Here is a 21,503-nt window from a genome sequence, read left to right as displayed (position 1 = left end):
TGAGACTTGTCTGAGTCCAGCCCATGGCCCCGATGGCTGCTCAGAAGTGTGTGAGCAGCTGATCTTTGTCTTTCGGATGGTTCGTGCAGTGAGAGGGCTCACCGCAGAGCTTTCTGTAAGATGGAAGCATGGCAGCAAGGGTGCTCCGGTGCCCGCTTCTGGAAGCGCGTGTGAGCGTTTAAGGAGGGCGAAGTCTGGCGAGTGTTTAAGTCATCCACAGCAATGCAGTAGGCACAAGGTTTAAAACTCAGGATGCACCCTTAGGCGGTGATAGTTCCTTGGCTAGTTTATATTCAAAATCCAGATTTTTTAATTGATGAGGGGTTTTATAAATGCTACCATTTTCTGTTTCAGTCCCACGCATGTGCATAGATCCAGTCGTTGCAACTTTTCAGAAGTAGCAGGGTCTGGATAAAACACATAAAGTGGGGGTGGTGTTTATTTTTTTCATCTTGTCAAATGAGTGTTTGTCCTGGAAACAATTTTCATTTTTTCTCTTGAGGTCTAAGAGAGAAGTGCTTAGTTCACAAAAATGCCTTATAGCCAACTTTGGGGGTACACAAAGTTCACTGGCAAGGCACAGTAGAAGTGGTTTTGAAATCTGGCATCTGTGCCAGTAAAGTAGAGTGAGGGTTCATGAATGAAACATTGGACGTTTTCTAAAATCACCTTCTGGCCTGTTTCTTGAGCAAGTGAAACGAAGGAGTTGCGGCTTGATTGCAGTTCAGCGAGCCAGGGTGGAGGAGAGGACTAGCAACCCCTGCGGCTGGAACACAGCAGGGCACGGCGCTGCTGAGGGAGGGGGGCAGGCCGGCAGGCGGGCAGCCGTGGATCCCCAGGGCACAGGCCGAGGACGCGCAGACCCGTGGAAATGGGAGGGGCGTTGGTCTTACATGAAGCTTCAGTTAGGGCATACTGTATAGAGCGAGGCATCAGAAATTATTCAGAAAATTTGTTCTGCCAGCAGTAAATGGTAACAGAATCAGGGTTTGGTGAAGTGGGAAATAATGCAGATGAAGTTTAAACTGCCGTTTGCTACGTTACTGTGTTCCATTCTCTTAAATACATAGAGAAGTCACCAACCCCACAGCGGTCTCGTGTTTAGTATTAGCAGTGTGTATTGCACTTGTATGTGTTTTGTAAAAAAGCCTTGTAAATTTGTCCCATTTTAGGAATATTTCATATTAATGTCTCCCTGCCTCCTAAGCAAGTGGAAAATTGGTTAAACATTTGGACTTGAAAGGATTTGACTATGTAAAGTAAATAGAATTTACATAGGAGTAAATTATATACTGTTAATTAAAGGGGTATGTTATTTAACACACAGGTGTCAACCAAAAATACATTTGAAGAGTGATTTCTCAGATTTGGTTTGTTTATTTTTAGAGAGAGAGGGAGGGAGGAAGAAAGAGAGGGAAAGAAACATTGATTGGTTGCCTCTCACACACACCTGGACCGGGCCCAAAACTACAACGCTGGCATGTGCCCTGACTGGGAATCGAACCAGCAACCTTTCGTTTGGTGGGACAATGCCCAACCCACCGGGCCACACTGGTCAGGACAGATTTGGGTTTTATATCCACAAGAGCTTCAGTTATATTTTTAAATGGGGCGATTTTTTAAACTTACTTTGAGAAATTTGTCTCAGTAATTTTGAAAAGTTTTATTAAAGATTTATAAGCCATTGATTAGACATAATTGTTAACTTAAAAAAAGGTTTACACCATGGATAAGTTGGATCTAATAATGATGATTCTATATGTTTATATTTAAAGTAGGAGAAATGCATTTTGTGTTTCAGCCCTGGCTGGTGTGGCTCAGTGGATTGAGTGCCAACCTGTGAACCAAAGCATCCTGGGTTTAACACCCAGTCAGGGCACAGGCCTGGGTTGTGGGCCAGGTCCCCAGTGGGGGGTGTGTGAGAGGCAACCACACACTGATGTTTCTCTCCTTCTCTCCCTCCTCCCCTCTGTCTAAAAACATATAAAATCTTTTTTTAAAAATTTCATTAATTTTAAAGTTAATGAAAGTTAGAAAAAGTTAAATTAGAAAACATTTCACCAAATACCATTAACATTTTAGAGTATTTCTGTCTTTTTTGTTTTCTCCACTTGCTTTTGAAAATTTTTTTACAGTTGTGGAATAACATGACATTATTTTCTAATTTTAAATTGCCATCGTGGGAAATTTGAGAACATATTATTTTATAAATTTCTAGAAATAAAAGTATTAGATCTAAAAGGTTTAGACATTTTTTGAGTTCTTGGTTATACAGCTGCAGACTTCTGCCTGAAGGGAAAACCCGCCCACCAGGTCCCACAGCAGAACGTCCTGTGTGCTCTGTGCTCTTCTGCACGTGGGCCGGCTGGAGGACTGAAGAATTACATCTCGTCATTCGAACTGTTCAACCCTAACAAGGTTGAACTTGCTGTGTTTGTGAATCAGTTATTAGAGTTGTTTTTCTTAATTGAGTTACTTTCCTCCGTACCCTCTTCCGTTTCACTGGTGCGCCTTTGCGTTTGTGCATGACGTTGGCTCGTTCTGCTCCCGGGGAGAGGGGCAGAGGGGTCCTTAGCCGAGGGGGCCGATTCGCCGCCCCCAGCCCCCAGCCTGCATCCCTCATCCCGGTGATTTCCCCGTGGGCAGGAAGGACGCGCCAGCCCGAACGGGCCGTGGGTGACGCGTGTGCACAGCCAGGGCACGAACTAGCAGGTGAGCAGGGACCGCCGACTGTCCCTCGCCTGCTCGTCTGGCAGCGAGCCTCTCACGGAGTTGTCTTCGGCCTGTAGTTGGAGGGACAAGGCACACTTGCATGAAAATGGTTTTAAAGTTTTTCCTAATTGTGTTTTGTGGGAAAAACTTGACGTGTACTTTCATGAAGTGTTTATGTGTTAGTAATAAACATTAAAGTTATGTTGGACTTAACTCTTGGTTTGGTTGAAGCCAGTACATGGGATACATCAGGTCAAAAGAGCAGAAGGAAAATTGTAGAGTTGAACGCCTTGATGTCTGCACCTGTGGGCGGGGGGGTCGGAATCCCAGCCCGTCGCTCTGTAGGTGTCCGTTTTTAACTGGGGGGGGGGGGGGGGGGGTAGGAGTGAGTATCCCGCTGGAAAAGATTCTGAAAGGAAATACTGCTTGAGAGGTTTAAAAGGTTAAAAACATTACTTAGACTAGTATGTAGTCTTCTAATTCTTTTCGTTGCTTTGACAGCTCAATTTCAAAAAATAGAAAAAGACATATTTCAGAAATCATAGGCTTGGTGCCAGTAACTTTTCTCTCTGCCAGTCGTGAGTTTTATGAGTTTCTAGAAATGTCACTAGGAGCCAGAACAGATTCACTCGTGATTTATACTACACCAAATTAAACTCCTTTGTTTTGTCAAGTGTGTTTTGTCTGACAAGCTCTATAAACTGATAATTGTCAGGATTTGATCATGAATAAATTGGAAAGATGGAGGCAGGAGGAGCTGTGTCGCTGAGTGAGTTTTAGCTAGCTGGCAGTGTCCGAGGAAGAGCCGATAAAGTCGTCCTTCAGTAGGCTCTGTCCTTCTTGCTTTCTACAACACCATTGACTTGGGGGAAGGCATATAAAGCAGGTTCGTGAAATACACACGCGAATTGGAATAGCTGCTGCATCAAGTGGCAGAAAACAGTTTCCCAACTCAGAACCTGGGGTACAGTCAGCATGAAGATCTGGTTACAATAGAGATGCCTGTGAAAACAGTCTTAAGAGTTTCAGTTGATGGTAGATATAAGTTTAACAATGAATTAAGCGCTGTAAAGGAAAAAGAAAGGGATGATAAGTAATGGCCCTGACTGGTGAGGCTCGTGGGTTGGGTATCGTCCTGCAAAGCGAAGGGTCACGGGTTCAATTCCAGTCAGGACACGTGCCTGGTTGCAGGTTCGGTCCTCAGTTGGGGCACACAGGAGAGGCAACCGACAGATATTTCTGTTCCTTTCTTTCTCCCTCCTTCCCTCTCTCTCTAAAAAAAAAAAATTAAAAATAATTATAATAAAGAATGCCACTCCCAGCCCTCTAGATTCTGAATTCTAGAACTTGTGAATATGTTCAAATATGGCAAAAGAGAGTTCGCAGGAGAGATTAAGTTAAAGGGATGGGTTAGTCATCACACACTGTCCGGATGGGCCCTCGGGACCCGCAAGGCCCTTCTGTGAGAGAGGCAGGGGGTGAGGGTGATGTGACAGCGGAAGCAGGGGTCCCGGGCAGAGCAGGTGCTGCTGCGCTGCAGGCCTTGAAGAGGGAGGTCGTGAGCCACCGGAAGGTAGGTGCCCCCCGAGGCTGGAGAAGGCGGGACGGGCCTGCCCGGGAGGCTCCAGGAAGCCTCGGTGCTGCCAGCAGCGCCTCGGCTGTGGAGTCTGGCTTCCAGCCTGTGGAGTCTGGGGGGTGGTGACACGTTTCTACTGTTTTAAGCAGCAAAGTTTGTTGTGATGTGTTACTACAGAAATGGGAAGCTAACGCGAAAAACAGTTCATTAGATTCCAGCAACACAGGAATAAATCCGGAAGCAAGTATCAGAGGGAGATTTGGGGTCGGTAGTGGGAGGACTGGGGTGACCACTGGAGCATGTGAGGGGCTGAACCTGTGCCGCTGGCCGGCATCCCCCAGGGCTGTTGCGACGTGGTCATGGTTTTGGCATGAGCACTGGATGGAGTAGGTGCTGAGGTGCTTTGCAGCTTTCAAAGTCTTTTTTTTTTTTTTAAGATTTTATTAGGAGGGAGAAACATCTGTGTGGTTGGTTGCCTCTCGCACGCCCTCCACCTGGAGACCTGGCCCGCACCCCAGGCGTGTGCTCTGACTGGGAGTCGAACCTGCGACCTTTTGGTTCACAGGCCAGCGCTCCATCCGCTGAGCCACACCAGCCAGGGCCAAAAGTCTTCGATGCTGCAACATCTTCACCAGTGGGAAGATGGCTCTGCATGCGGTGCTTGGGTAGTAGATGCGACACGGAGAGACCCCCTCGGGCCCTGGGCAGCTCCACTGCCTGAGCCGGGCATACGTCCCGAGCATGTGCCCTCGGACCTCTGTGCGTGGTCTCATTTAACCTGAACAGCACGATGACGGGGTGGGGGCCAGTCGCCCTTGCAGACCTACCAAGTCCCTGAAGTTCAGAAAGGCTAACTGAACGTGTCAGAGTTTGTGCCACTAGTGAACAGCACAGCATCATATTGCTTTGACACTGAAACCCTGAGTCCTGTCGGTGTCATGGCCAAGTATTCTCATTCTTAATCTTCTCTTGAAACCTCCTTGTTGATAGAAGGGATTGTGAGGCGAATGATGCGCCCTAATTTTTTGATGACTTTGTGTATCGAGCTTCTATATGTCATGCAGGGGGACGGTGTTCATACTCAGATTTCTGGTAATCGTGCAGCTTGTGACGGAGCAGAGAGTCAGAGCCCATGTGTGGCTGGCAGGTATGTTTCCCTCCTGCGGAGGCGCTCCAAGTGCGTTTCGGCCCCTGGGGGCTGCTGCTGGTCCGCGTGCGGGCACCGCATGGCCCTCCGTGCGTGCTCACGCGTCCTCCCCTGACCGATGCACCGGCTCTAGGGAGAGCGCTGCCCCCGGTGACGTTCAGTGAGCACCTGCCCTGTTGCCGGGGAGTGCAGGTCAGTCCGTGTGCAGGAACTAGTGTAGCTGCCGTGATACCTGGGAAGTAGGAAACGGCGTGTGCTTTCCGCGTGCTCGGACAGTGGGGCTGAAGTCATTCTCCCAGAATCATCAGTGTGGACCCAGTTTCAAAACCAGTTCTGTCTTACTTGCTCCATAGTAACCACAATGTCTGCTTTGGGTGTGGGGTTTTTTCCCCCATTAATGGAGTTTGTTGGAATTTTTATTAAGTTTTATAGCTTTCAGATTTTATATATGAAACTGGTAGGTTTTTCCTTAAGGTTGTTGGCTGAGATTGGATACTGGTCAGGAAAAACTACAGCCTGCATTGTCTTTACCCCCGTTGCTATCGTGTGTCTACTGCTGTGTGTAGTTTGTGAAAAACAGGACGGGTTTTTCTGGCGTGGCAATGCTGCTTTTCCCCCGTGTTTGTCCGTAAGAGACGGAACGCTGGTGTGAGCACTCCCTGCCTCACTGAGAGGTGACCAGCGGTTGGTTTGGGCTTTATTGTCCTCAGTTGTAAAACAGAAATTTTCGGAATAATTAATTGCCTTTGGTTGTTTTTTTTTTTTTTTAAGATTTTATTTATTTATTTTTATATAAGGAAGGGAGGGAGATAAAGAGAGAGAGAAACATCAATGTGTGGTTGCTGGGGGTCATGGCCTGCAACCCAGGCATGTACCCTGGCTGGGAATTGAACCTGTGACACTTTGGTTTGCAGCCCACACTCAATCCACTGAGCTACGCCAGCCAGGGCTGCCTTTGGTTTGTTTTTTGTTTGTTTGTTTTCCATGACCCCACAGTGGGAATTTCAGCTCTACTCTGAGCTGGGGAGCGTGTGCACACACACCACACCCAAAGCAACAGGCTGCACCAGGCGCTCCCCTGTGTGCACCGTGTGTCCGGGTTTTTCTGCTGGGCTCAGCTCAGTTTTATGATCTGCTGTACGTCTGTGCACAGTTTGCAAACCCTGCTCTGGAGTTTCTCCAGGAGTCTTCCTTTCTAACAAAGCTGCGTATGCTAGGAGCAGTATGAGCTGACATCCAGTGTGTGCTCACTCTTTGCCAGGTGCTGCATTAAGTGCTTGTAAATGAATCGCCTGAATTCTTAAGCTTCCCTAAATAAGTGGGGGCTGTTATCCTCCTTGTCCCTGGGAGGAAGCGGTTTCTCATAGCCAGTGAAGGGTTTCCCAGGGTTTCCCAGGCAGTTAGTTGGTCATGGAGCCTGCGTTCTGATCGTCACTCTGACAGAAATTGGCTGTTTTCGGAAACTCAGTAACCATGATCTAAATCATAAATCTTCGATCAGCGCCAGGTTGTTTGCTTCCCAGCTGTCTGGGCCAGCACCGTGGCCGTGGCAGTTAACTCCTCTTACTCGAAGTCATTGGCCTGCAGCCTTGCTCGAGGCTCAGGTGAGGACTCGGCACACTTCCTCCGACCTGTTGCTGGGTCGGACGTCACTTCACTTCTGTGCCACTTTTCTGTGTGTTATGAAAACAATCTCTGGGCCCACCCCCTTATAACAATTATATTTTAGCATTTATTACCTTTTCACTGGGTCTAAATGCATATATTTTCTCTTACTTCACAGTGTAGTCTTCATTGTCTTTAATATCTGCGCTATTCCCTTGTGCTAACGTATTGGAGTATTAAAGAATTTCATTATTGTTGGGTATTTATTGGGAAGAGTTCGAGCTTTGGGCAATGGTAGACTGCCCCTTAATCAGCTGTATGACTTTGAGCAGATTCTCGAACTTCCGAGCCTCGGCGTTCTCATCTGCGAAGTGGAATTATAACATCTACCTCGCCGCAGAGGCTACTAGTGTTTCTGTTCCGGTGGGCACTGCTGCGGGCACAGTACTGTCAAGGACGCGGCTGTCTGCGCCATCTCTGGGCCACGGCCTCTGGCGGGGGCCTCGACCTGCGTGCGAGGGGACTCTGGTGGCTTTGCACATGAGGAAGTCGGGGAGGCACTGATGCCTTTCACTGGGCTTTTAAAGGGTAACTTTTTTTAAGCCTCCAGTTTTGAAAGTTCCGTACCTGTCTATAGTGTTTTTCTTCATAAATTATATCAAATACGGATGCACGGGTTTAAGGTTTAAGAAAGACACTGGTAAAGGAACGTGAACGGCATCCGTTATAAAAAGAAGCTTAAATGTGATGGAAGCCTTGCAGCGCCCAACACGGAAGAGCTGTTTGAAGGGCAGTCACCGGTAAGGCTTCGGAAGACCACCGTCCCCTTCCTCGTGCCAGACACTGAGCTTACAGCATCAAGACACCCACTAAGCTCTCAAATTTTGTTGGATGAGTGAAAAATGATCCGATATTGCATTTCTGCTTTCTCACCTGCCACTTACGTCTTAACCAGCTGGACTTCGGAATCACTTTCAAAAACTGGTATCACTTGATACCGAAAGAACAAGGTTTGCATCCTGATTAACCTCATAGCATTTGGCCGTGCAAATGCCTTTAGTTTCTGGGATTGGCCTTGGTGTCCCTTCACGCGGCCCCTTCTCTATACCTCATTGGCATTTTTGGTGTGTGCCCTGGCAAGTTCCCGTCTTGTCCCTGGCGCCCTCGTCTTGCCGTGAGTTCCTCTCACTCATCCTCATGGCATGGATTCTGCGGCCGGCCGTCTGATTTTTAGCCTGGATTTCTCTTTCTGCATTCAAGATCCGTGTTCCATCCTCTGCCTGAAGTCTCCACCTGGGTATTCACTAGGCGTCCCAAATTAGATTCATTACGTTTCATTATACTATCCCTGAGTCAATACAAAGTATGTTAAACCAGGCATGGACGCCTGCTTGCCATTTTTTCTGTACTCTCTATCACAGTTCATGGTCTGCATGTCTGTAGTAGGTCCACAGCATTGTGTAAGGCCATGAATGTGCCATTAGGGACTGGGAGCCTTCACCAAATTTGAATCAAGACAATTCTCTGGGCATCATCCAAAAGAGATGTAACCCTTCTGGGTATTATCTCAAAACAGGTGTAACAGCATTTATGTTAGTTGTTAAGTTGTTACTATATTGGGTTGGCCAAAACGTCTGTATACTTTTTTTTTTTCATAAAATAAAAGGCATATTTTCATATTCACCAGTAATTTTATTATTTGGATATTTTGAGTGTGCTGGCTCTCTCTCGTGTGGTATGACATTGATTGTTCTCCATGTCTTGATTCGATTGCTGTCCCCTTCAGCTGGTCAGCCCGACTGTGGAGCGCGTCCAGCGAGAAACTCCACAAACCACTTCTGACACGTTCGATCCATCACAGCACCTTCTCCAGACACTGCACAGATCTTTCTCTGCATTTCAGTTGCATTGTTACCTTTCCTGAAATAATAAAGCATAGTATGCCAAAAATATCGCATGTTTCCTTCCATCTTGAGTATTAAAATGGCCACACAGAAATTCACCAATTTTGGTAAAGTTTTGAAATGCATGCTGATATGACAGCTGTCACAATATAATCTAACAAAATTGTCTCAAATGAAGTTAAAGGCAACTAAGTGCTACTAGAGCCACTGTATGGAAAAAAACAAACGAACTTTTTGGCCAACCCGACAATTAAATAAGATAACATGCCACTGCACCTCAGCTCTCCCTTAAACTGAGCGGGCCCTGCGAGGCTGGCCCCCACTCGGCCTGGCCGCCTTTGCTTTGTGGAACGGAGGGGCGCCTTCCTCTGAGTCTTAGAGGTGCTGCATGAGGGCTCTCTTGCTAGTCCTTTGCCTGAATGATGGCTATACTATTATACCATGCAGTCTGTATTTTAACTTTTTCATAAGTCCTGATAACTTTTTAAATATATAGACTATCGTGGAGAATTTCATCAGAAGATACACTTACCTGGTCTGTCTTGTGAGCTCAGTTGGCTATTATTTTAATGTGGCAAGTTACTTCCTGCTGAAATTATCAAGAAATCCTGTTTGGGACATTAGTGAATATTAGCTCTGGTTTGGGCTTCATTTAAAATGGTTCTCTAAGCTTTTAATGGCCAGAGAAGTAGGTCTCACTGATGCTCATTCTTAAGACCCATGTATTAACTTTTTTGCACCCCCCTTTCTCTGCTTTAAGGTATAAAGAAGGAAATAGAAAAGTAATAAACAGCTGTCTTAATTTTAAAATTTATAAAAGGTCAGAATATAGCCTTTATAAATGTATATTGCATATTTCATGTAATATTGATATTTTTTATTGTTTTTTTTTGACCTGTACAATTTTAGAATTTGTATTTAAGTTGAAATGTTTTCAATTTTTCTTGTTTTTAACTGATTTATATATCTCAAACACTATCTCCTTTCTGATTGCTTTTCAATCAGTGAGCATCCTCAAGAAAAATTTGTATTATGTTGCTAAATAAAGTAATAAAGAATTATGACCATATTTATTTAGATATTCCTTTTCAAAAATGAATTTCTGCGTTAATACCTTTGTTCCTCCTCTCTATTTCTTACTATCTATGGGGAAACGCCGCGTCCCAGGATGTGTCGCCAAGCAGGGCCGCCCCTCGGGGGGAGCGGGACGTCCGCTCTCTCGGCCGGCCTCTTGGTGATGGCCTGGTAAAGGGCTGCGCTCGGGAGTTCCACGTTCGGCGTAGTAACATTACTTGGGGAAAACAGAAATACGATTCATACGAGGTTGAAAATGCCTATTTCAAATATCCTTTGAGAAATCCCAGGCATTTGGTGTGTGCCTGTGATTAAACGAAACAGAAACAACAGTTGGAGAAGGTAGATACCGGCTTCTGGCCAAGGTGAAGGCGTCAGTACATACGCTTTGTACCTCGCACAACCAAAAGAAGGACAACAGCAAATTCAAAAACAAAAAAAAAACAACCAGAACTGCCAGAAAATTGAACTGTGTGGAAGTCCAACAACTAAGGAGTTAAAAGAAAAACATTCATCCAGACTGGCAGGAGGGGCTGAGACCAGTAGCCAGGTGTGGGACTTGCAGCAAGGCGGCGGCTGGAGGACTAGGACATCCCACATTTGGGCGCAGATAAACCGGGAGGAACAACTAGGCAGCAAGACAGACAACACAGCCCAGGGCTCCAGCGTGGGGAGATAAACTCTCAAAACCTCTGACTGCAAAAATCTGTGGGGGTGAGGCAGTGGGAGAAACTCCCAGCCTCGAAGGAGAGTTTGTTGGAGAGACCCGCTGGGTCCTACAACACACAAACCCACACACCCACCCAGGAGCCAGCACCAGAAGGGCCCAATGTGCTTGTGGGTAGCGGGGACAGTGACTGAAAGCCGGCGGAGAGCCGAGCAAGTGGCACTGTTCCCTCTCAGACCCTCCCCCACACACAGCGCCACAACGCAGCCCTGTGGGCTGCCCTGCCCTGGTGAATGCCTAAGGCTCTGCCCCTTACAACATAATGGGTGTGCTGAGACAAAGAAGTATGGCCCAAGTGAAAAAAACAGATCAAAGCTCCAAAAATAGAACTAAGCAATGAAGAGACAGCCAGCCTATCAGATGCAGAGTTCAAAATGCTAGTAATCAGGGTGCTCACAGAAATGGCTAAGTATGGTCACAAAATAGAGGAAGAAGTGAAGGCTATACAAAGTGAAATAAAGAAAAATATACCGGGAACCAACAGTGAAGGGAAGGAAACTGGGACTCAACGGTTTGGAACAAAGGAAGAAATAAACATTCAACTGGAACAGAATGAAGGAACAAAAATTCAAAAAAATGAAGAGAGGCTTAGGAACTTACTGCACAACTTTAAACATTCCAACATCCTCATCGGGTGCCTGGAGGAAAAGGGGAAGAGCAGGAAATTGAAAATTTACTCAAAAACATAATGAAGGGAAACTTGCCCAATCTGGTGAAGGAAACAGACTTCCAGGAAGTCCAGGAACCTCAGAGATTCCCAAAGAAGTGGGACCCACGGAGGAACACACCAAGACACATCCTAACTAAATTACCCAAGATTAAAGATGAGAGAATCTTAAAAGCAGCAAAAGGAGGCAGCTACCTACAAAGGAGTCCCCATAAGGCTGTCAGCTGATTTCTCAAAAGAAACCTTACAGTCAAGAAGAGGCTGGAAAGAAGTATTCAAAATCATTAAAGGCAAGGACCTACATCCAAGATGACTCTATCCAGCAAAGCTATCATTTAGAATGGGAGGGCAGACAAAGTGCTTCTCAGATAAGGTCAAGTTAAAGGAGTTCATCATCACAAAAAGATCAAAACTATAAACAGTAAAATGACAACAAACTCACAACTATCAACAACTGAACCTAAAAACCAAAAACAAACTAAGCAAACTACTAGAACAGGAACAGAATCACAGGAATGGAGATCGCTCGGAGGGTTATCCGTGGGGAGGGGAGGGGGAGAATGGGGGGAAAGGTCCAGGGAACAAGAAATATAACATGGTTGGTACAAAATAGATAGGGGGAGGGTGAGAACACTATGGGAAATGGGGAAGCCAGAGAACTTACATGCACGACCCATGGACGTGCACTAGGTGGGGGAATGCTGGTGGGGGAGGGGTGGCGGGCTGAGAGGGATGAAGGGGAGGGGAAACTGGGATGACAGCATAAACAGTGAAATGCATTTAAAAAATGAAGAAGGTAGACGGGAGCATCTGAACGTCAGGCTCGTGTCTTTCGAACCTGTGGGCTCTCGTCGTGTCTCGGGGGCTTGGAACTCTCAGGCGCTCCTGAGCGCTGGGTTCACTGCCGTGTGACTCGCTTAGTACGGTGGTCATTCCCCCACTGAGCCCAGAAACTGTGAGTCCCAGCTTTGTAATGGCACTTTAAATTTCTCGCTTGATTTTAATACACGTGTTTCTTCAGGTGAACCTTAGAATTATTTGAATAGTCAAATCTCAGTGAGGTTTGGATTGAAATTACATTAAATACTGAGTTATACTATTGTCATTTCAGTTTAGGAAAATAGTGTGTTTGTTTACATCTAAATCATTTTTTAACTCTTCAGCAAAGTTTTGTGATTTTTTTCTATTGTATGTTCTATAAATTTCTTAATGTTTTCCCCCCTTTTTTATATTTTTAATATGGTCTTTTCCCACTTACTAAGTGGCGGTACAGTTATATAGGAAAGCTCTTGATTTTTCTTCACTAGTTATATTTCTTAAACTTAGTTCCAAATGTTTGTTACTCTTTTAGTTAATAGCCTACAAACACCTTTGTAGAACTGGTGAATTGACCTCTACCTTTACCTGTAATTTAAAACATTGTTTTTGCTTTTTTTTTTTTAAGCTCTTTTCACTTATGGACATGAAACCTCCCATCTCTAGAGCCAAGATGATTCTCATCACAAAAGCTGCTATTAAAGCCATTAAGGTAAGAGTAAAATCAATATATTTAACTTGAGAAAGTGGTTTTGAATTTTGACACTGTTGCCAGAGAAGTTGTCCTGTGTGTCTGCGTCTGCCCAGGCCTGAGCCGTTGAACACTAACCGGCCGCCGCCCTTACGTTCCTAGTGCTTCCCCGGACAGGGCCCCAGCTTTACTGACACTTTATCGGCACACAGTTAACGAGTGGAGATTGTGCCCGTTCAATAACATACACTGAAACACGATTTGATACCTATGCATTGTTCAGTGATTACCACAGTTAAGCTAAGCTAATCAGTACTGTCACCTCACGTAGATCGTCACCGTGTGTGTGTGTGTGTGTGTGTGTGTGTGTGTGTGGTGCTGAGAAAGGTGAACTCCCAGCAGTGGAGAGTCGAGTGGCCAGGTTTTTTATTTCGTGTAATTCTTGTCATAAATCAGCTAAGTGTTAGTTTCATTTTTATTTAAAAAAATAATTTGGGCTGCATGAAATTAAATTTCTTACCCGAGATGAAACCTAAGTAAGTGACTCATTTTGGAAACTGCACGATTTAGTTTTGATTCCATTGTTCTTATTCCCTCTCATACATACTGCCTTATGAAGGTTTATTGGTTAAAAATCTAAGAAAAGGGCCTTTTCTTTGGGGGTGGGGGATGTGGTTTTATGTTTTAGTTCATTTCTGGTATGTTTTCAGTTGATGATTTTTCGGCTGATATTTCTGATAGTTTATTCAGTATTATCTTGAGAATCATTTAAATTGTGCAGATTTCAAGGTTTTGTGTATTTTCTAATTATATTGCAGGGAATGTAGACATGTAAACTAAATAATTTTCTTGTAATTCTTTTCAGCTTTACAAGCATGTAGTTCAAATAGTGGAAAAGTTCATCAAAAAGGTAACTACCCACTTTACGATCACCTCATTTTACCTGCATGCGGCGTCTGGGATGTGCTCTGTAAGCTGTGATGCGGATGCTTGCTTGCAAAGCCACTGAGCCAGCAGGGGGTCACTGGGGCTTCTTCTGAACCTCCAGAGGCTGTTTTTAAAGAAACAAAACAACCCGAGGGCAGCCCTGCTGGCCGAGTGCCCACTGCAGGGTGGGCGCTGGAGGACAGTCCCCTGTGTGCTGCCTGCCAGGACCGTCCCCGCGCCCAGCGTGCCCCCGCCCGGCACCCTGGTCCTCCCTCCGTGGGCACTTCCCTCGTCCGGCTTTTCCCTGCTGCCAGCACGGTTGCGTCGTTCTTAGTCACGGGGGTGGTGCGCCTCGTAGGGGTGTGGCCGGCACGCGTGCCTCCATGGAGCACAGCCACCGGGACTTGGGCGTCACTGTCTGAATGTTTGGATGCGTGTGGGGGTCTGTCCCTGTGTCCTGTCCGTCTTGTGGGCTTCATAGTCCGAGAGTGCCCTCCATTAGTCTTTGTTCCTCTGGGACTGTGTGTTAACATTTCCTTGTCCACAATGTTAAAGGTAAACATCAGTATCGTTTTTTTAGCAGGTTGCTTCGGGTTTGTGTGGAAGCGGTGTAGGGATTGGCACGGCAGTGCTGACCCTGGGGAGCTGCGGGAGGCGGAGGGTGGGAGAGCGGTGAGACCGGGGGGTCTGACGCACGACGAGAAGGGTAGCTCTGTGCGGGCCCGTGGGGGCCTGGCCGGCCGGACAGCGGGGCACGAGGGCGGTTTCTGGACAGAGACCGTCGTGTCGGTGGCTGTCGGCCTGTGCGTGTGCTGTTCTGAGTTGACTTCCCGTCTTTCTCTGCAGTGCAAACCAGAGTACAAGGTTCCAGGGCTGTATGTGATCGACTCCATTGTTCGGCAGTCTCGCCATCAGTTTGGGACTGACAAGGATGTGTTTGGGCCAAGATTCTCTAAAAACATAACCGCCACATTCCAATATTTATATCTTTGTCCATCTGAAGATAAGGTATAGTTAGTAATTTTTTAATTAAAACTCGTATGGTTCTTATTTGTATTTATTTGAATCTATTTAAATGTACTTTAGATATTGGAAGCCTCTATGATGTTTTCTAATCATATAGTAATCTCTGAACTTGGAACAAAACCCTGTTTTTTCTGTAATGATCATCTCATATTTATCTCTTTTTTTAAGATTGTATTTATTTATTTTTAGAAAGGAGGGGGAAGGGAGAAAAAAAGAGAGGGGGGAAACATTGATCATTGCCTCTCACACGAACTTCCTGCTGGGGACCTGGCCCCCAACTCAGGCATGTGCCCTGACTGGGAATCGAACCAGCAACCTTTCAGTTTTCGGGATGGTGCCCCACACACTGAGCCACAGTCAGACAGCCAGGGCGTCTGTTTTCTTGTAAAGTCCTTTAGGAATGTCACACTATTGAAATAGGAAAGGAGCACCATCTTGTTTTGAGGAAGGCAGAGAGGAGTACTTGTGGCTGAGTGGTTAAGAAAGTCTGTGGTCGAGGGCACAGGGTTCGGCTCAGATGGCTGCTTATTCTAGAAGGGGCAACAGTGCGAGAGCGTCAGTGGTCTTCGCCAGCAGTCAGACGGCAGACCTGGTTTCTCACTCCCGGGGCTGGCGTTACGGGGCGTGGGCTCCAGGTGCGGGCTCCAGGAGCAGGGAGAAACATGCTGGGACGTGGGCTCCGTGCTCGTACGGGAGGAGTGCTCTTGTGGGGGAAGGGCACGAGAGAAGAGCATCATTCCTTCAGTGGGAGACCAGAGTTATGCCCCGGGTAACACACCTGTGGACCTCCGTACTTGCTGGTGCACAGAACAGCTGACTCGTAAGCTGCCGGTCCGTTTCTTAAACACTGTGGCCCTGGTGGGTTAGCACGTGTGGTCCCAGTGCGCCGAGGCTGCAGGTCCAGCCCCCTGTCAGGGCACATACAGGAGTCAACCATGAGTGCATAAGCGAATGGCACAGCAGTGACAAATTGATGTTTCTCCCTCCCTCCTTCCCTCCCTCCCTTTCTCTGTAAAAAAAAAAAAAATCAATAAATTAAAAATATATATTGCAATTGTTGCAGTCATCCTAAAGAAATAATTCTTCACTTCTGTAACTTTTTTTTCCTAGTGATAGGATTTCTTTTTAACTATAAAGTAAATACGGAAACTTTGAGTACATTTCTTCATTATTAAATAACCCACTTTTTCCGAGCCTCTAGGCTGTGTCCCTTTCCATCCCCCCCGCCCCCCGCGCCCTGTTGTGGCGGGGCCCCCACTGCTGAGATGAAAGGCTCGTCACGGCCGTCCAGCCAGGCCGCGGCTCCGATGGTCGGTTTTCCTTCCCTGTTTACGAAACAGATTTAGCGTGGAAAAATTGGCCTGGGACGTTTTCTTCACTACTTCTGTGAGGCTCAGTGGGTTACTTATGCAAATATTTACTGTGTGTTCATGTTTTCTCACACTTAACAGAGTAAAATAGTCCGTGTGCTGAACCTTTGGCAGAAAAACGGAGTGTTCAAAATCGAGATCATCCAGCCTCTCCTGGACATGGCGGCGGGGGGCGGCAACGCTGCCCCGGGGGCCGACAGCGTCACCAACAACGAGGGTGAGGCCCCGCGCGGCCGCGAGCGAGCGTGGGGAAGGCTGTGTCTTCCCGTCCACGGGGCGTTGGGGGTCTCCCTCTAGCGGTGGGCTCTTTCACGAGAAGGAGACTCGCTGTTACGTCGTGGAGGTGCAGGGCGTTTCCCCGCCATCGTTCACGGGGAAAACACCGCTCTTCCAGGGCCCCGTGCAGCACAGACTCCGGCGTCCCGGTCCAGTCCGTGTCTTTACTGTGCTAAACCGGACGGAGTATTACTTTGGTGGAACAGCTCAGTGCAGTGTAAACAGGACAATGGGTGCGTTCAAGTGTTCTTAGGCCTCAATGTCCTTTTCTTTCTTAGGTTCACCCCCGCCTCCGGTTAAAGTCTCTTCGGAACCCCCACTCGCCACTGCAAACTCGGTACCGACTGTCCCACAGCTGCCCAGCTCCGACGCCTTTGCCGCCGTGGCCCAGCTGTTTCAGACCACTCAGGGGCAACAGGTAAACTGCCCACCCAAGACGCCGTCGTTGCAGTTTGGTGCTGTTGTCCCTGATGATGGACACGTTTGAGGGAGGCAATAGTTCCGCTGCTCAACTAGGAGCGCCTTGGCTAGGGAGGTCGTGGCGTCGAGGAAAGGGGGGGTGTGGCAGGGGAGAGACCAGGGGCGGACCTGGGGCTGAGGGGTGCCCTTGGGCGGGAACCCCAGAGCCGCTCTGACTGGCGCTGCTGCCCCGGGTCGGGCTCTCGGACTGACTGCAGAGTCAAAGCACATGTATCTACCTTGCTCGCTACTCAGTGTGGTTTCTCTTCTCTTTGACCATTATTTTTCACCATTGGGGTTGTCGACATGTATTTTTAACTTGAAACAGTGCACCTTGTATCCCTGATTGTATTTATTCACAAAAAAAACGTAACCGTTCCTGAAATGTTGGCTCTTCTTCCTAGCTTGCTCTGTGCCTGTGGTATTTCGAGTCACCTTGAAGGGTTCTTTCTTAGTGAAATACCCTTTGATGCAGTGGTTTTACCTTGTGATGTGGTTGATCGGTGTACCCGTTCTTTAAGCTTCAGCAGATCCTTCAGACTTTCCAGCAGCCTCCAAAACCACAGTCTCCTGCCCTTGACAATGCTGTGATGGCTCAAGTTCAGGCTCTCACGGCCCAGTTAAAGACAACTCCCACGCCCCCGCCCGAACAGAAAGCCACTGCGTTTGACAAGGTAACGATGCCCCACAGTGCCCGCCTGCCCACCCGTGTCTGTGCCCCGCACTGGGGGTGGGGAAGTCGGCCTTCTCCAGAGTCTTGGGCGCTCCTTCTGTTGTTTGTGGTGTCACACATTCTCCCGGGGACATCAAAACACTGACTATTTTTCCTAGTTATCAACTCAGTGTGTTCTTTGTGAGGAATTTTTCAGTGACAGAATAAAGGAAAAGGAAGCAGGGGACCATTTGCCATTGAACCCCGTACTTGGAGATAACTGTAACATTTTGCTGTGCATTTTTTCAGAATTTATTTCCTGTGGGTATATGCCTTTATTTGGTTGTATTACACACACACACACACACACACACACAGTTTTTAACTTGCTTATTTTGATCTTAGTCTTCTTGTCTCATTCTTGGTGGTGGTGGTGTTAAGGCTAATAGGTTTAGATGTACATTTTTTGGAGAGCTTTTCAGGCCCACTCCGTTGTGCGGACACGTCACCGTTTGTTTAGCCATTCCCCTCTCAGTGCACGTGGAAGTTGCTACCCGAGTTTTGCTGTGAAAGAGCCTCAGCCACCACATGCGCGTGAGGGTTTGGGCTCCGGGCCTGCACTGCTCTGCTGGGCCTGCGCGTGTGAGAGGGGCGGCTGCCGCGGGTGTTGGTGCGCGGAGAACACGCGGCCCAGAGCCGCTGGCTGAGATGCCGACCCAGACCGCTCCACCCTCGCCCGTTTGTGGCTGTGTAAAGTTTTGTTTCGTTTGATAGGTTTCCCTGCAGATAAGCGTGTTTGAAGGCCCAAAACTAAATGTTAATCTTGAGATTTCTGATTTCTTTTCAACATTCTAATGATAAGGTATGATGACGTTAGCTGTCACGTTTTGTATGAGACACGTGGTGCCGGTGGTCCAGAGTAAGACCCCGTGCAGGGAACACTGGCTGTCCTGCGTCTTGGTGGTTTATGAGCGACCGCTGATCGGAAGAAGGTCAGATAAAACTTTTCGGTGCAAAAGGCATGTACACATAAGATGAAAATTCAGATAATACAGAATTGTGTAAAGTAAAAAGGGAAGCAATTTCTCTGCTTTGAACAGATTTGTGTATTTTTTTCAGACCTATTTCCATGTACATGTGAACGTATATTCTCATATACTATGGTTTTGTGTATTAGGTTTTTATTTGGAGTCCCGATTAGGAAACCTTCCCATCTATATATTTTTTAATTTTTTATTTTATTCTAGAAGTTTTATATCTTTTTAACGTTTGTCTCTTTTCATTCTTCTGGCACCTACTTTAGAGTATGGTTCAAGACAGTTAAATCTTTATATTTTTAGAAATGAGCGTTTCTCCCTCGCCGTTTTGGTCACACACTAAATTCTCATTTGTCTCTATGCCTGTCTGTTAGACTCTCTAATATATTTGTTTATTCCCGCATTACAGTTTAACTCCTTGCAGCTCACACACCACATTTTATTTCCAGGTGTCGGGTCCTTCCCCCCACGCCCCGCGTTCTCGTCGGCTGCTCCTGGGCGTGTTTGTCATCGGGCTCACCAGGAAAAGGGCCGGGTTGTACACACAGAACAGGGGTGGAAATGGCGGGGAGGCAGCGCTGGGTTGGTTTTTGAAGCGTTGGCTCACACAGCGATGGAGGCTGGCAGGCCTGAGATTGCTGGGGCGGACGGGAAGCTGGAGACGTGGGTGAGAGTGGCAGTTCCAGGCTGAGTCTGTTCTGAAGGGCAGGGTTTCCGTGTTGCTGCTCTTAAAACCTTCAACTGATTAGTTGGGGCCCATGCAGATTATGGAGGATTTTTTTTTTTAAGATTTTATTTATTTGTTTTTAGAGAGAAGGAAAAGGAGGGAGAGAGAGGGAGAGAAACATCAATGTGTGGTTGCCTCTCACATGCCCCCTACTGGGGACCTGGCCCAAAACCCAGGCATGGGCCCTGACTGGGAATCGAACCAGGGATGCTTTGGTTCACAGGTTGGCCCTCAATCCACTGAGCCACCAGCCAGGGCTAGGGGATACTTCTTTAGTCAATGTCTTCTAGTGGAAACGTTCATCTCGGTTTTAAAATATCTTTGCAGCAACAGCTAGATTAATATTTGACCAAACAGGTAGGCACCACAACCCAGCCAAAGTGACACATAAAATTAACCATCACAGCCTGCTTTTCCAGATGAACTTGAGCATGCATTTTGGAATTCATGGATTTATAGGCTGGTTTAAGAAGTATTGACAGCTTATTTATACGGTGTCCATATATTACAATGTCTTTTTTCATGTCTTATACATTTGTTTCATTTAGTCTTAGCTATTTAGTCATGTTTCATATTTCATTTGGTTAATGATGACATAGACCAAAACGATTTTTATTTTACCTTGTAAATGGTCGTGGTATTAAATGCTTAATTTTCTGGTTGATTCTCAGATTTTCTAGGTCGCTACTCTTTTCCTCTTTTACATCTAAACCTGTTTCCCTCCCTTTCCTCCCGCCCCCATTGTATTGGTGGCCAGGACTTCCAGGAAAGTGTTGAATAGTAGCAATGCTGCTGGTGTCCCTAGCTTGCTACTTTGAATGGGAATTCCTCCAGTATTTTACCTTAAGTGAGTTGGTCAATGTTTGTTTTTATATCAAGTTTAGAAAAAAGGAATTTTGTGCTTTTCCTGTTGCTAAAAAGTCCTGTTTTAAGCTAGTCAAACAGGTTGACTGGAAACAATTTGTGTATTTCAAGTGGTTCATAGATTTTCAGTTTCCTGAAAAGGAACAAAAAATATGATTGTGGATGGATCTCAGTTTAATTTTTTAATTACTTCAAATCTTTTTACAAGGCAGTAGGTGTAAATCTTAAAACCTTAAAACACATGCCCACACGTGACCAAGTGCAGGGGCCATGGGTTTGTCTTTGTGGACCCAGGCGTCGAGGGCGGCAGGGCGCCGACGTGGGGTTTCTTAGCTCTTCGGTGCGCACCGCTGTGCAGGGGTGACGGCGGCACCTGCGTCTTATGCCACAAGGGTTGAGTGAAGCCAGCGCGTGCACAACCACGCAGTGTCTGGATCACGTGGTCACAGTAAGCACTTCAGTCACGTGGCCCGGAATTGCACAGGGAAGGACACGTGCTGTCCCTCCCGAACCTAGAGACCTGGTGCTCGGTATGGTGTGGCACAGCGGTCCCAGGACACGGCCCACGCAGGGGTCTGGGGCTGGAAGCCCATGCGCGGAGCAGACACCGCCGCAGAGGGAACGTGCGGTGGGTGCCGGAGACGGGGCTGGGAGGCTGAGAAGACCGGTGTCCACATCCTCTTCCTGCCGTCCTCGGCTCTCCCGTCCCGGCGGTGCTTCTCGGTGATGGCCAGAGCTGTAGTGTCCTCCTTTGTAAGGCGAAGAAACTGTCTCCTGGCCTGCTTCTTGTGGGTGGGGGAGCACTGTGGGCGATCCACCCAAACACAGTGGGTGTGCGTTGTGCTGCGGTCCCTGCTTCCTTTCTGAATAAATGTAGTCGGCGTTTAAGTGGTTCTTCTGGGTGTGATCTTGTTAAGTGCCTTCATTCTTTCTTTCTTTTTCTTTTTAAATGAACATTTCTGGTAATCTGAGGTGGCTGTGAAGTTTTTAGAAAGAAGCTGGTGCTCAGGTAGTGAGCCGTTTCCTATGGCTTTTGCAGTGATCGAATTGGGTGGTCTTGCTTTTTGTGCATTTCATAGCCTCCTGGAAAATGTGCACCGTTGTAATACGTGTGGAGTTGCAAGTTTTTTGTCTAGGAACATGGCTATTTCGGTAAAACATTTATATTGCTAATAAGCATATAGGCAATGGTCAGAAAGAAAACACTGCATTTATAATTGGGGAAGAAGCAGAACAAAAAATGTCT

At 46.9% G+C, this 21,503-nt stretch overlaps 1 protein-coding gene across 3 annotated transcripts in view; it reads left to right on the top strand.

Moving 5' to 3' along the window:
• Positions 1-21,503, top strand: part of SCAF4 (SR-related CTD associated factor 4) — a 54,774-nt gene that overhangs the window by 9,502 nt on the left and 23,769 nt on the right. For all 3 annotated transcript variants that reach the window (XM_036017399.1, XM_036017400.1, XM_028503905.2), the window contains exons 2-7: positions 12,857-12,940; positions 13,785-13,829; positions 14,693-14,854; positions 16,324-16,459; positions 16,797-16,936; positions 17,499-17,651. In XM_036017399.1, coding sequence (XP_035873292.1) covers positions 12,857-12,940; positions 13,785-13,829; positions 14,693-14,854; positions 16,324-16,459; positions 16,797-16,936; positions 17,499-17,651 — 720 coding nt within the window. The remainder of the gene's footprint in view (positions 1-12,856; positions 12,941-13,784; positions 13,830-14,692; positions 14,855-16,323; positions 16,460-16,796; positions 16,937-17,498; positions 17,652-21,503) is intronic.

Source organism: Phyllostomus discolor, chromosome 2 (assembly GCF_004126475.2).
Source record: "Phyllostomus discolor isolate MPI-MPIP mPhyDis1 chromosome 2, mPhyDis1.pri.v3, whole genome shotgun sequence".
Classification (NCBI taxonomy): Eukaryota; Metazoa; Chordata; class Mammalia; order Chiroptera; family Phyllostomidae; genus Phyllostomus; species Phyllostomus discolor.
This window is presented reverse-complemented; position numbering and strand designations above follow the sequence as displayed.